The sequence below is a fragment of the Brassica napus genome, chromosome C3, assembly GCF_020379485.1.
Source record: "Brassica napus cultivar Da-Ae chromosome C3, Da-Ae, whole genome shotgun sequence".
NCBI lineage: Eukaryota > Viridiplantae > Streptophyta > Magnoliopsida > Brassicales > Brassicaceae > Brassica > Brassica napus.
Window position 1 is genome coordinate 18,033,036 of NC_063446.1, and position 16,112 is coordinate 18,049,147.

Here is a 16,112-nt window from a genome sequence, read left to right on the forward strand (position 1 = left end):
GGAACGAAGCAAAGAGCAACAGCTAGTTTTGTTTGTTAACTGTGTTCGTAGGTGTGAAGTGTGGAAAAGAATGATCACCAGAGTAGTTACTTTCTTTGTCTCTGTTTGTTAATTTTTACAACTCTGCTCTTTGATTTGGTTTTACACAATAGAGACTTCAAATTTCCAAGGAAACGATGAGGTGTTGTTTGCTTTGGGTGTTTCTGTACAAAATACATATAAAGGGAGAGGGCATATACCAATGTCACAGGGTTTGAGCTAAAGCCAATGTCTAAAGTAGTTCTACCTTAAGCATAGAGAGACAAGGAACTGAGAGAAGACTATAAATTCACTCACGACAGCGGCCGGGGAGTGGATACCCAAAAAGGGGATCACATCAACATGGAGCAAGTTCTCAACGGTCGATCCCACCACTGCACCTACCACTAGTCCTCCTGCGGTTAATGCAGCTGCTTTCCCTGCAGCAAACCAAACCAAACCAAATTGAAAGATGCATGAGAGAGGTGAGTTAAATAGAAGAAGAAGGTACTTACCTAGCTTGACGTTTCTTTTGGTCATGAAGTAGAGGGAAGCTCCAAAGCTGGTGGCTAATATAAGTCCTGGCACATCAGCACCAGCGTAAGAGTCTATGGAACTGCCGTTAACGTAAGTCAAGACCATCATCGCTCCATAAACTCCGGCTTGAATTCCCAAATTGCTAGTGGATGGCATATCAACAGATACAGGTGGATTCTTCATCCACTGAGACACCCTCCCTGTGCCAAGAGAGTTGGTGGATTTAACATCGGCGTAGCGAATGTTGTTGCTCACAACTTTGCCTGCTCGGCGTTGGTTGAGGCTCTGCATCAGCAGCATGTCATATGCAGCCTCCGCCTGAGACATGGGATAGATCATATAGGGATGGTCTAAAATTCCAAATTTGGGAACTTTGGAGAGAAAGAGAGTAGTCACCTGCGAGATGGCGTTGGGGTCGTCCTTACGGGAAGCAATAATCGACTTCTTGGCACGAAGTATTTCGTCGAAGGAAGCTCCTTCAGAGACACCGAGTACCTTCAGAGCCGCCTCCACAGACATGTCGAACGGCGGAGAATCGTCAGCTCGATAACTGGCTCTAGGCGGCGCCGCGCATCGCCGCCGCGTAGGCAGGAGAATCGATGAGGAGCGCCACAGCTGCTGAGTCTTCCCAGAAGGAAAGCAGAGGGGATTGAGCTTGGCGGTGAGGAGATGGAGAGGAACATCGGATGCTGAGCTAATTAGGCGGTTTGGTCCGGCGGAGATAGCTGCGGCTGCCATTTCTCTGTTCGTTTCGGCTTCACACACAACACAACTATTAGATTTGAGGGATTGTGCGATCTTTTCTGTTTTTTTCCACCGTCAGATTGAGTCTAAATTGTACGGCGTGTTCCACAGCCGTCGGATTGGAACGGACAGACGGTAGATGCACCTATATAATTCTCTTAGCTTTTTTTTTTTTTTTTTAATTCAAAAAAAGGCTTATAAATTCTCGATACTAATTAATCATCATCAATCTTGTGTCGAATCGGGTCCAATTTTGCAACACACAATTAGAAGCGTGGAAGCCAAAGAAATCCGCATATACATTTGTACTCACCTACATAAATAATAATTTCATTCTTTGTTTTGATAAGTTTGTAAAATGGATAAAATCTTTTTTTTTTTTTTTTTTTTGGCATATACCTTGTGTGGTCCATGATGTCTTTCTATTTCATTTATAGCGTGTTTCTTTCTTGTATCTAATCAGACACAAATTTTGTGCATGAACTGTGACAAAAAAAAAAAAAAAAAATGTGTGCATGATTAAGCGGAAATTGCTAATAATAATTTAGGAAGAAATTTACATTTTCAGTTGATTTGTGTCTATTTTTGGCCTTGTCATTGCGCCAAGCCGCCACTTATACCAACAAGTTTAAATCACAAAGAAGGTACCGCAAGATGTGTGTGGGGGTCTGAATCAGTGCCGTTACAATATTTTTATATGGCCTAAGCAAAATTTTAGCAACATATTGGGAGATGAATCTATATGGAGTTTGTGAATTTTAAAAGTTTCATAGATTTAAAAAAGTCATTGTGGATTGTGAAAATTTATATATATTGTTGCAAGGCAATGCATCCGTCGAGGAGGAATGTAGAATCCTGGACAAGAAAACACTTGAGAAGCTGCATAAAGGTGATTTGAAGATGGTGCAGTGTAGGATTTGTCACGACGAGGATTTGGATTCAAATATGGAGTCTCCTTGTTCTTGCAGCGGTAGCTTGAAGGTAAAGACATAGTCACATAAATACAAACATTTGAGATTCAGAATATCAGAGTCACTGGTTTGACATTAGATGATCCATTTTGTTGTTGTTGTTGACAGTATGCACATAGGAAGTGCGTGCAGAGATGGTGTAACGAGAAAGGAGACACCACTTGCGAGATTTGCCATCAGTTTCTTTTCTCTAGATCCTCTTCTTGAAAATCGAATGTATGTGGTTATATATTCGATGTGTTGTGTTCATCAGTATGAAAATGTGTGCATGATTAAGGGGAAATTGCTAATAATAATTTACGAAGAAATTTACAAAATTTGGTTTTCAGTTGATTTGTGTCTATTTTTGGCCTTCATTAAGCCACTTATACCAACAAGTTCAAATCACAAAGAAGGTACCACAAGATCTGTGTGGGGGGGGTCTGTATCAGTGCCGGTACAATATTTTTATATGCTCTAAGCAAAATTTTAGCAACATATTGAGAGATGAATTTGTATAGAGTTTGTGAATTTTAAGAATTCATAGTTTTTAAAAAAAAAATCATTGTAGATTGTGAAAATTTATATACATTGACTTATGAAATTTGATCATAACTTTTTTAGATAGGTATAGATTTTCATGAATTTGTATTACCTCTTTTCTATCGTTCTTTTTTGTAAAGTAAATATATAATTTATTTGTTTTTAAATCATATAGCATGATTATTTATTTTTTTTCCTTTTAATTAAAAAATAATAATAGTGATACATACAAAATTGGGCAATTCTTTTAAATAATTTTTTTAAGTTTTTGTTACAAAAAGAGCAGTCAAAGAAGAAAATAACAAAAAGAGATTTTATAACAAAGCAAAAGACTATTTTTATCCATTGCTTTATGGATAGATAAATAATAAAAAAGTTTTTTTTTCAAATTATATGTTTTTTAATTCGATTTTTTTAATTTTTTAAATAATTTACTCGATTTTTTCAAAAAAATTGTCAAATTTTCTTTTTAAAATTCAAAAATGCTTTTTGAAACTATTTAAAAAAACTATTTTAAAATTTTAATGTATATAAATATAACTATATATTCAAAAATGATAAAACAATATAAAAATAATTATATATTCAAAAATGTAAAAGTATATAAAATGTAAAAAATTATAGTTTTAAATATTTTTTTTTTCAAAAATGATACATTTTCTCTGTTTTAGGTATTTTTAGTTCATTAACAATAGTATATTGTAAACTTTAAAAAATTATTAGATTTACCAAATATCTATTGATTTAGTATTATTGCAAATAGGTAACACAAAAAAATGTTTTAATCAAAATTTAATGTGAAAATACAAAAAAAAATCATCTTTAAAACAGAGTATAAATTTATAATATAAGTCACATTAAAAACTTATAAAATAATTCAACTCATTTAGTGATTGGTGAAGATAACTCCGTGAAGTTAATTTTATAGTAATGTTAATCAGTGCTATCATATAAATTTGACTATACTCGATCATAATTTTTTTTTTTTTGAAACACTTACTCGATCATAATTTTATTAAAAAAATTTAATAAGGAATTCAAATTTAAAAATAACTTTTATTTAACAATACAATTACTTAGTATGTTTATTAAAAAAAAATTATTATTAAAGGTTTCATAAATATTGCTAAATCTTCTTACAAATATTATTAATATCAAAATTTACATACTAAATTCTTAAAAACCTTAAATATAAAAAACTTAAATAAAAATATGCTCTCTCAAATCCAATAATAATACAAGGTTTCTGGTTAGTTTTCTCCTACGGAGACTCAAAAAATTCCAAGTCGATGAATTAACTGCTGCAAACTTGTTGTCGTTGATTTAGGGCTCTGTTGATCTTTTTCTTACTGTAAAATATATATATATATATACCGGTTTATATAACAATTTACAAATTTGTATGAATTCAATTGTCATAATTTCGTGTAAACATTGAAATTAATGACTATACTAGGTGGTTTTTCTGTGCTCATGTACGGATACAAATATTTATAAAATAAATATATTTTAATAATTTATTGATATTTTATTTTTGAATTTTAAATAATTTGTAATTTATATTGTCGTTAACATGTATGATTTATTTTAAATAATATTATGTTATTTTAATTATTCGTATGATTATGAATTTATAATATATTGTCTATTTGGTTATTATTTGGATGTATTAGATAACATCTACTTTTCTAATTCAACCATAGTATTTTGTTCTATAATTTAAAATTTTGATTAATTTCGTTATTTTCATTTAATTTGATTATTGTCTTAAATTTTGTAAATATATTTTATTAAGAGTATCTATAATTCAATATATGTTTTTTGAGAATCAAATAATAAATATAAACTATTGATCGATTCAAAGTTACATAAATGAATATATCAAGAAAAGTCTTTTGAAACCTCATGCATATATATAAATTATACAAAAATTAACTTAATGAATAGTTGGTTAATATCTTCATAATATTATTTGAGAATTTCATATTGATTTATTTATACGTTCAGTCATTCTATAATTTATATGTATTAAAATAAAAAATATTACGATAAATAATAATATATTAATTTTTGTTAAATTTTTTATTTTAGATAAAATAATTTGGATTGGTCTAGTTACTTATTTTATGGATATATTGTGTTACATGTATTCTTTCAAATTAAAATAAAACTATTTTTAATCTAATTTAACCTAATCGACCTAATTGTATTAGTTTGGTTCTTACAAAATACAAATACACGTGGATATTAACAAAACGAACTAAGGTTTTTAGCACTATAAACGTCGTGTTTATATAGGTATCGGCACATCCACAAACTATATCAATATAGGATGCTAATTCCTTTTATCTCTTAGTTTTCGCCTTAGGATACAATGGCTATGTTTGTGATGATTATAATCATCTAAAGATTATCTTAGCTTTATATAATAAAGTCACGTAACCTAATCTCCTATGTACTTCTGGACCAAACCCAATTAATAATTGTACTAGGTGATTGACCCGGATCTTTGCGCAGCCGTAAAACCTATCCAAATTATAAAAAAAATTATCTGTATTTAATTTTAGAATTTATATTTTTTTCTATAATCAATAAAAGTGACCAAGATGCAAGGGAAAAACATTTCTTTCACATTTCCGGAAAGACCACCTATTTGTTCACTACCCCCGGGTTTTCTTCTGACTTTTCTTCTTGCTGCTCTTAAGGTGGAGCCAACGACCCACGTTGACCGTCCGAGGCCACCTATCAGTAGGGGATTTGAGGTCAAAAAGATTCCTTTGTCTCGTATTCAAACGGATACTACAGAAGGAGACAGACTATCTTGAAAGAAATGCTTTCATATCATAGCTTTGTTAAATTTTGTTATATATTTGCTGTATATGTTGTAATCGTATATTTTGGGTGGCATGTATTTTATGTTTTTGTTTAAAACAGTGACATAATTAAAAATATATGATTAAAAATTTGGAATATAATCCATAACAATTATAAATAAAAATACACTATTCATAACAGAAAAAATAGTATTCAACAGAAACCTACGAAAATGATTGAATTTTATAAGCAATGGTACAGAATAAAATAGGAAAAACTATTTATTTATTTCTAAATTTCAATGAATAGAAAAAATATAATTTACAACACCACTATCGAAATATGTTGAATATCGGTTTGTAGTCAACATTCATTATCTCTGTATGTGTTGTTTATCTGTTAATAGAAAAGGCAAATATCAGGAACAATTTATTTATTTAAATTTATTTATTTCATACATTTTTATTATTAAATTTGCATACCTGCTGACTATGGAATATTTTAAAAACTTGTTCGCGGACAACATTCATTATTTTTGTCCGTAGCTTGCCTTATTTATTCGTTATTAGGAATTTTAATTCAAAATTCGATTTTACTTTAGAAAGTGCAGTGTATATGGCTGTGAGAGAACACTGGTCTAGATGTAAACTAACAGCATTTTGTAGAGTTTGGCCTTGATTTTTATTGATGGTCATTACAAAAACTAACGGATCCAAAATTTCTCTCCGACAGACCATTGGCTACTGTTGTAGTTTGTAAGAACCAGAGAAAATCAGGGAGAATAATCAGGGAAACTGCCAAAGTATTAATACATAGATTATTAAATTACCATGCATAAAATTAACAGAATATATTGCTGTTTATATAGATTCTGAATATAAATATATAATTTCAAACGCTTCATTCTGAAACAAAAGCATAGATATTGGAGTACCTTGCTTTGAACTGGGGTTACGTAAAATATGAGTTGAATTCAATCTGCTAGATATTGAGTAAACCCCTACATATTTTATTAAATATTAGCATGTTATAAAATATTTAAATTAAAAAACTTACGTAAATTATATACCTTTCCACTCTTTGGTAGAAGCAAACTTGATAACACAAATTATAATTGTGGACTTGTTACTCGTACAATAATCGTATACTTGTTTAGCATAAGTAAACATAGGGTATACATTATCTTGACATTACTGTATAAACAAAATATATATATATATATATATATATATATATATATATATATGTTTTGCTCGCAAATATATTTAATAAAGTACATAAACTTACTTTTGGTCACATTACTCAATCATGAGCTTTGTGTTATCTTTTGCTTTGATCATTTTGTTTTCAAGAGTCGAGAAGTTTTCTATTTGGCAAATAATATTTACATAACTATAAAGAGAAGTCAAACAAAAAGAGGCGTTCATGGATCTTCATTCATACTAGATTTTGACCCGTACTTCTGTGCAGATATTTTTTCATTTTATAAATGTATTTGATATTATTATAAGTGCTTTAACTATATAATTTTCATTTTAGTGTAATATATTGTGTAACTCTATAATATTATTGTTTATATTTATTATTCTGCATTATTAATATATAGTGATTTGTATAATACATTTTACTTTGTTATTATTTTTATTATTTACAAATATATTTTCAAGTTAGGTACAATAAAATAACAATTTAAAATAATCAAATAGAGAACCTCTTCCAAAATATGTTTTTTTCTTTAATTTATATATTTTGCATTTAATACATTTTTAAAATTTTATTTATTTATTTATTTAATAAAAATATATATGTTTAAGATAACATATAGTGGTAGATATAAAAAAAATTAACCTATGTTAATAACTTTATTTTTGTATAAAAATATTAAATATTTTATGAATTTTAACCCGTTTTAATGATGAGTGATAATTTATCTTGGATGTTTTTTTCATAAAATCTCAACGGACACGAAGGAGAACATGATGGGAGCTTCATGGGCGATGAGGAAAGCCTGAGGAGAGACGAGGAGGCTTGAAGGGCGATGAGGAAGCTTGAAGGGCGACAGGGAAGCTTGACAGGCGACGAGGACTGAAGAGAGAGGCTTGAAGGGCGACGGGGACTGAAGAGAGAGGCATGAAGGGCGATGATGACTGAAGAGTGAGGCTTGAAGAGCGAGGAGGACCGATTGAAGGGCGACGAGGACCGCTTGAAGGGCAAAGAGGACAATGTTTCCAAGCTTGGTGGGGGAAGAGAAACATGTTTTCAAGCTTGGAGGGCGATGAGGAAGAGAGAGGAGGAAGGAGGTGGGTCACGTAAGTGAATAGGCATTTCTCTTGTTCCTTTCGCTTTTCTGTTGATCGCTTCCAAAACTGTTTCGTGTGTTTTATGCAAGTTTTTCCGCAAGGATTTTCTGAAAGTTGTTTTGCGGAAGATTATCTTTTAGATTTTTTTACAAGATTTTTTTGCGAAAGCTTTTCGAATTTCGTTTTACGGATTATTGTTTCGTAAAATTCGTCATTTCTCGCAAAAACCTTCTGAAAGAACGTTTTTACGATCACCTCATGTTTGGATAGAAATTCTTTTATTTTCCGTTTGGGATGAAATATACGAAGTTTGTTCTTGTATCCTTATGCAAATAGGTTTGACCTATGTGGTATAGTTTCTTCGACATTTCCGGTTCATGTTTGCTTAAAGCACAATCTCTCATAGGATTTTAGCCGTTGATTTTTTTCCTTGACCGATTTTAACCCCAGTAGTGATGCAAAATCAGGAACTTGCCAAGACCTAACCACCCAAATTCCAAGAACTAGGTCTGGTACAAGAGACATGCATGAAAGCTTCAAGCAGTCCGTAGAGGTTCTACATAGGGTTGAGAATTTTAACCGGAACCGTTTACCCAAACTGGATCCGACCCGAAATGGACCGGTTCGGTTCGGTTTTGGATATGGCTATATTATCCGATGGGTCATTGCTTCAAATATCTGTGGGTATCGGGTCGGTTCCGGTTATTACCCGAAACCCGATCGGGTACCCATTTAAACCGAAATGGATAGCCTAAAACCCAGAATATTAGAAAAAATGTTATCACCACAACTCGAATCCATGTTGGATAGGTAGAAAAGTGGCTATGTTACCACCAAACCACTTCAACTTATATGTATTCTTCTATATTGTAAATATATATAATATTTCAATATTATTTTTTTTTATAAAATTGATATTTTTGGGATTCGAACCCGGTTGGTTACACTAAAAATAGAGTATGTAAACACTGAACCACTTCAATTTACACGTAAATTATATTATTTAGTAAATATGTATATGATTTACATAATAAATGGGTACTCGGAACCAAACCGGAACCGGTTGTATCCGACTCGAACCCCGAACCGAAATTTACCAAGTACCTATTGGGTAGAGAATTCATTTATCTGAAAGATCCGGATCCGAATGGATCTTACCCAAACCCGATCCGAATATCCGAAGTCCGAGGCCTAGTTCTACACAACAAACCGGCCAACCCACTCAACCTAGAATGCCTCGCCAAACAGATCAACAAGCTCAATCTAAGCATCCATTCTGCCAGCCAAAAGACAGCCACGACCCAAGCCCAATACAAGGTGCAAAAGAGGGATCATATGTTATACAAGTCGATCCAAATGATGACATAAAGCCATGACCACTTCTCAAAGGCAATACGGGATTTTTCTTATTTCCCATTTCTCAACATGTCTGGAGCATCCAAAGCGTGGTCCACCTGCCAAGAATAGACCAGTCAAAGGTAAGGATAATTTCATTTTACATTTGAATTATTGGGATTGATATCTCTTTATTTTTTTGTTTGCTTTATAGACCACTCACAGCCTCGACCACCGTACATTTCAGGCGGTCGACCACCTATCACACTTCGACCATCGACTGTACGTCTGTTGTGATGGAGTATGACCATAATTTAGTGGTTAATTGTAGTAGATTTCGGCTGTTCGTGAGGGGAGAAATGGTTTCATCACTCAAATTAAAATTCTAAGCAAACCAAAAAACAGTAATTAAATTTCTAATGAACTTGCTTGTTTTATTAATTAAAACATTTTACAAAGAAACATTTGTTGGATGATTTTGAACAGTAAAAAGAGCTTGTAAAGTTAGACTATAAAGATCCGACACTGTATCAATACTATTAAAAGGGAAGGAGTTTTAATAAATCTACTTTAAAAAGTTGTTTGACCTATCTATTACTATTAGTTATTATTTTGGTCTTACAATTAATTCAAACAAAACATTACCGATTGTTTTGATTCTTATGACATATATATAATTATTTATTAAAAGCGAGGAACCGTTACAAAATGGTTTAACCGTGTGACATTTTTATTTGGCTAACCTTCAGTGTGTGACATTAACAAATACATTTATAATAGACTAATAGTGCACAACACACGTTAGTGTATATATATATATACATAAAATCTGAGAGTGTAAGAGAATCCTATTTCACTTAAAAAAAGAGATTTCATCTATTTACATAGTTATATTATAATAATATAACTAAAATTATTAAAATCTCATATTAATTTCAAAACTCACAAATGTAACTTTAATATGATCATTACAAAACTCATAAACTAAAATGCATAACATAAATACAATGTATTTACTTTATATGACAAATCAAATAGTTTATTTAATTTTTTATACTAATAAAAAGTATATGAAAAGTTTAATCACATTTTTCTGGGATTTTACTGGATCAACATGTGTCGGTTCACGGGTTAATTGCGGGTTTTTAGGTTTTATTGCATTTTTAGTTAATGAGTTTTTTCATTAAATCGAAACCATATTATATATGGTTACCAAATTTACCGTTTCGACTGCGGGTTAAATCGTGTATGAAAACACTGCTTATATCTTAAGTCGTCTATAAACCACATATATACCCAACTAAAAGGAGTTAAATACTTTGTAAAAGTACCATAATTTTTCACGCCATCTAAATGTAGTGCATTATTAGTCATCAACATTTGGTTTCAGTTTTTTTTTTTTTGGTTTTTGGTGTTGTGTTTCTAGAATTTTAGAAATTCTTCAGGTACTTACAAAGTATAGTTCGGTTTCAGTTAAGTTATTTTGGTTTCTGCTTTGGTTCGGGTATCAAAGTTAGGAACCAGTTAATATCCAAAATAAATTCGGGTCCAATTTGTTTCCAGTTCGATATGGTTTTTGGTAATTTCAGATTTATAATAAAAATATTGGATAATTCGGGTTGGTTCGTTTAAATATCGGGTTATTCAGGTTGTTTGGACAAAAATACGAATAATTCAGATAATTTTTAATATTTCTAATAAAAAATTGGGTAATTCGTTTTTTTGGGTAAGTCGGTTTATAAATAATATTTTTAGATATTTGGCTATTTCAAAATTAAATATAACAAATATTTGTTGGTATATAATTTGTATTGTAAAAAAATTAGATACTCTTAGTTTTTGATTATGTCCTGGTTTTTTGGTTCTAGAGATATTGGATCCGTTCGGTTATATATGAAATTCAGTTTAATTTTGTTTTTTTATGGTATGGTTCAGTTTTTTGGTTTCCGATATTTTATCTTATATAAAAAATTATGTAAAAATAATTTATTAATTCTAAAATAAACCCGCGCTTCTAAAGCGCGGATCAAAATCTAGTATATTATTATTATCATACTAGGAGATAAGAAAAAAATAATAATTTGGACAACAAGAATTCAGGGAATTCAATAAAATGAAAACTACGTTGAATGTTGAAATTGATAGGGACAGTAATTAATAAGATTGTTTGCTTTCACCTACAAATGCAATTGGAGCTCTCATGCTGTGGTTCAATTTTAATATGAAAGATCTCTACAAATAACTCATGAATGTTATGTGTAACCAACCAAGTTATCAGTCACATTTGCTGAGCTGTATCCCGATTTACTAATCTAACCCGTTCATTTATTTATTTTGCAAAAATATAACTCCATTCTACAAAAACCATATTTTCTCATCTTAACTCTCTAAAAGCATCTCCAAAAAGAGTATTTTATAATTTAAAGTATAGAAAAGTGTATTCAAGTGAGAGTTTTAGATGATCTATATTAAAATGACAAATTCACTGTTATTCAAACATGAATTTTAAAAACTCATTTAAAATCCACTGTTATTGAACTTAATATTTCGTAGAGTACTATAAAATCTATTGTTATTGAAAATATTTTAAGTTATGGAGTTTTAAAGTTTTCAGGTGATTTTGGGGTGTTTGGGTGGAGTTTCTTAGTTAAAAAAATTAAAACCCAAATCCCATGATTTTAGGTTATATTTTAGAGTGGTTTAACAAAAATCACCTAAATCTCTGCAACTTATTAAAATCATCTAAATCTCTGTCCATCGTGAAATGCAGAATCGTCTACTGGCACTGGAGCAAAGGAATACAATTCAGGGAAATAGTGACGGAATAGAAAGATGGAACTCAAAGGTGGTGCAGCCAAAACATCACCAGCGGAAAGAACAAGAAGACTTAATCGACTCCTCTGTTATCTTTCATAAATTTCATATTTTTCTTTCGCAACAGTAGAGCGTTCTTGTGCTCGACACTCATATTTGTTCTCCAGTGTCCTTTGATCTCTTAGTTTAGGATCAAACGATTGTACAGTTCTTTTTGTTGTTATAAAGTTAACATTTCAAAAAAAAAAAAAGTCAGATCACCTCAAATTTTATATTGAATACACCCCCCATAAAGTTTTTGCTCTCTATTTTTTTTTCAAAATTTCAAATTTGAAGCTTTATATTCGTATTCACATTTTGGTCCTTACAATTACACATCATATTTATGATTTTTAAATATTTTATGGTTTATCATTTTAATCTTTAAAATTTTATCTCATAAATATTTTAACCTTTTTATAAATTTAAATTTTACACATGAAATTAAATAAAACTTTAAAATAAGATTTAAAATATTTTAAAATTAGATTTAGACACCAACAATATTACAAAAGAAACTTAATAAAAAAAATTCCTAAAATGTACATGAAAACATAACTATTATACAAGTTTAAATATTACAACAACACTAATAATCAAATAAATATGATTTGGAACCTCCAAAACCTCCAAAGTGTTGTCCAAAAGTTTATGGGTAACCAAAGATGGATTATGTTATTGTTATTGATGTCTTTTCCGTATGATTATTTGTTGATCAAATATATTCACGAGTATTGATATAATCGATATAAGCTAAGTTTTTTAGCAATATTTTATTTTTCTCTTTTACTTATTTAAAAACTAACTTTTTTGCTTTTTTTTGCATTAGTAATTCAATCGTCTCATGATTTTTTCTCCTGTTTGTTGCACTTTCTTTTTTAAAAGCAAGGATTTGTTTGTCTCGTGATATTAAAGTACCATCATCCATCAAAGTATCAACATCCATATAATTACTTCGGTAGTTTTTTTTCTGAGGTTTGCTTTTTCGATCCAATAGGATGTTGTAATGAATTTGATCACCATCATCACTATTTAAATTGAATGAAAATGAAGAAATTCTCAGAGACTGTGACGACGTGCATTATAATGCATAACATGATAATTGAAGATGAATATGATATTAGTGCGCCGATAAAAGATACAATATAAGTGGCAGAAGCAAGAATTGTAATGGCGAAAAGTGAAAATGCCAGAGTTCTGTTATAAATCAACTGGTGGATGTCCATAACCGGCTCGGTCCATAACTGGCCCATATACTTAGAGAGAAAGACGACCCAACCCTAGAGAGAGAGGCGGCCGCGAGACTTGGAGAAGAGAGAGAGGCGGCTACAACTTGCCTATTTCCTATTTCCTAATTCGTTTATGTTTATGATTTGTAATCTTTCCTATTATTGTATTTCCATTTATCTCTCTTGTAACCCCTATATAAAGGTAACACGTGTTCATTAATAATATACAGATACTTACAGTTCTAAATCCTTAAGTTTACAACACATTATCAGCACGATAGCCTCTAACACCCTGAGCCTAAAACCAAATCGCTAAAACCCTAAAACTCTAAATGAAAAGGAATCTGCCTTGGAACTTCGAAGAGGTCATTCTCCCAAACCGTGATGATGCAGAAAACGATCAAGATATCAAATTGAAGCCCTGGCCGAGACGAATCGGTCAGTGCAAACCGTTTGTCGATCTGACCAGCTACATGCCCTCACGCACATATACAGTGCGCGCCGATTTGCTTTGGAACCCTAATCCAAACCCGACGATACCGACGAACCCTAATCCGTTCGCAACTCCGTTCCAGCTCGTGTCCACCTGATCAGCTCCAGCCCCAAGGCGTTCCTGATCCTAGAAGAACTCAGCTCCATCCTACATCAAGGACAGCTCGCGATCCGACAGCAACAGCTCCCGTTCGCATCAGAGCCGCTCGCGATCCAATAGAAGCAGCTCACGTACCAGCCAGCTCGCGTCTCGATCGTGTCTAAGCTCGAGGTTCATTCTTGGTGGTCCAGTTTCTACAAACAACTAAACTAAAGGTATTTCGAATTCTAAGAGCATAATGAATCGAATTTGGTTGATTGTAAAGAATGAAACCCTAAAATATAATCTCTAAGATGAAAGCCTTAGGATAATAGATCAATCCCTAAGCGAGTAAATCAAAGCTCTATAAGTTCGATCCCCAAACCCTAAAAACGAGATTGATCCATTGATCAATTAAAATCAGAACCTTAAAGGTTTTGAATCTCAAATCAAATCCCTTTGATCAAAGATCAAATTTTCAAAAATTCCTAAACCCTAATTCGAAAAATATTGATTGATTAAAACTTATTGATTGATTGAAATTGAATTGATCATCCTGAAACTGAAATTGCTTGTTAATAAAATCGAAACCCTAGAACCCTAATTCTGAAAATCGATTTTGATTGTTTGAAATTGAACATTGATTGGTTGATTTGATAACCTAGAACTATTGTTAGGATTGTTCAAACTCGAATCTGATTGTTTGGCTTGTTTAAACAAAAACCCTAATGACCTAGTTTAGATTATTTTAAAATCAAAATCTAAAACTACATATTAGGTTAAACTGTTCTAGACTTGATCATACTCGTGGCCGTGTGACCTTGTTGCATTCATACCATAACTTAATCACATTGATTGATTACAATTACACTTAGAAATTATTCTAGGAATGGTGTTGAATTGAATCAAATAGACATGTGGCTTGTTCTTTGCTTGGCCGATAGGTTTGCTTGTTTTGATTACATCATGAACTGATAGAAACAAACTATGTTAGGATTGCAATTAAACGACAAACTAAATGCATAAAAACAAACTAGTTTGCATCCATGTCCGTGCAGCTTGCTCATTGGCCGTGAGGCATAGATCTTGGCTGTGAAGGCTTGTTTGATTGTTTGAACATAAAACCCTAATCGTTTAAACATTAAAAACTATTCCTAAAAGATTTAAAAATATTAATCTATAACTTCAGATGTCGAAAATCAACAACCTTGATTTCGCTGCCCTAAATCTGTGTGGAGACAATTACCTTTAGTGGGCGCTCGATGCTAAGATCATCCTGAAATCCAAGGGACTCGGTGAGTGTATCACCGAGAACAATAATGACAATGAAAAGGATCGTTATAGAGCCATGTTGATCATTCGTCATCATCTAGCTGAGAGTCTCAAGGATCAATATCTAACCATTGAGAATCCACTAGATCTTTGGAATGAATATAAATCGAGATATGATCACCAGAGAACGGTGATCTTACCAAAAGCTCGGTTTGATTGGACGAATCTGAGGATCCAAGACTATAAGTCTGTGGACGAATATAACTTTGCACTGTTTAAGATTGTTTCTAAAATGAAACTGTGTGGTGAAAGTATTACGGAACAGGATATGCTTGAGAAAACTTTTTCCACTTTCCATGCAAACAATGTGTTGTTACAACAACAGTACCGAGGGAAAGGTTTCAAAACCTATGCTAATCTTATTTCTTGTCTCTTGCTCGCTAAGCAGAACAATGAATTACTAATGAGAAACAGTCAGATGAGACCACTTGGATCAGCTCCACTACCTGATGCACACGCTACAGAGGACAATAAAGAGTCCAACCACGTCCAAGGAACAGACGTGGCCACGGTCGAAGATCCTTAGGCCGTGGGTGAGGAAATGGTCGAGACCATGGACGGGACCGTGGTTCATTTGGACGAGGCCATGGTCGTGGCCGTGGATCTTCTTTCAAACCCCCAACACTCGACTAAATCAGAGAAATACGTGTGCCATAGATGTGGAATGAGAAATCATTGGGCTAAGACTTGTAGGACTCCCAAGCATCTAGTTGACCTCTATCAAGAGAGCTTGAAAGGAAAGAATCCTGAAGCCCATATTACATATCAAGATGATGAAAATGACTTCAATCATGAGAAGGACGATCTTATGGATTATGAAACTTCAGTTTGTCTTAAAGACTGAAGATTGATTTCGACATTTGTAATCTAAATTCTATGTTCTTTC

At 32.1% G+C, this 16,112-nt stretch overlaps 1 protein-coding gene across 1 annotated transcript; it reads right to left on the reverse strand.

The window, feature by feature from the left end:
- Positions 1-71: 71 nt before the first annotated feature.
- Positions 72-1,470, reverse strand: LOC106389514 (protein CHAPERONE-LIKE PROTEIN OF POR1, chloroplastic). The gene is made up of 3 exons (XM_013829787.3): positions 952-1,470; positions 534-873; positions 72-458 (listed from the first exon to the last, which is right to left on the reverse strand). The coding sequence occupies exons 1-3, from the start codon at positions 1,291-1,293 to the stop codon at positions 283-285; spliced, it is 858 nt and encodes a 285-aa protein (XP_013685241.3). The 5' UTR covers positions 1,294-1,470; the 3' UTR covers positions 72-282.
- Positions 1,471-16,112: the final 14,642 nt, after the last annotated feature.

Bases quoted from the DNA above. Each gene is read 5' to 3' on its own strand.
- LOC106389514 (XM_013829787.3), bottom strand. From the start codon at position 1,293: ATGGCAGCCGCAGCTATCTCCGCCGGACCAAACCGCCTAATTAGCTCA. The intron at 874-951 runs GTGACTACTCTC...CCCATGTCTCAG, and splicing joins ACCCCAACGCCATCTCGCAG to GCGGAGGCTGCATATGACAT. The intron at 459-533 runs GTAAGTACCTTC...GGTTTGCTGCAG, and splicing joins CAAAAGAAACGTCAAGCTAG to GGAAAGCAGCTGCATTAACC.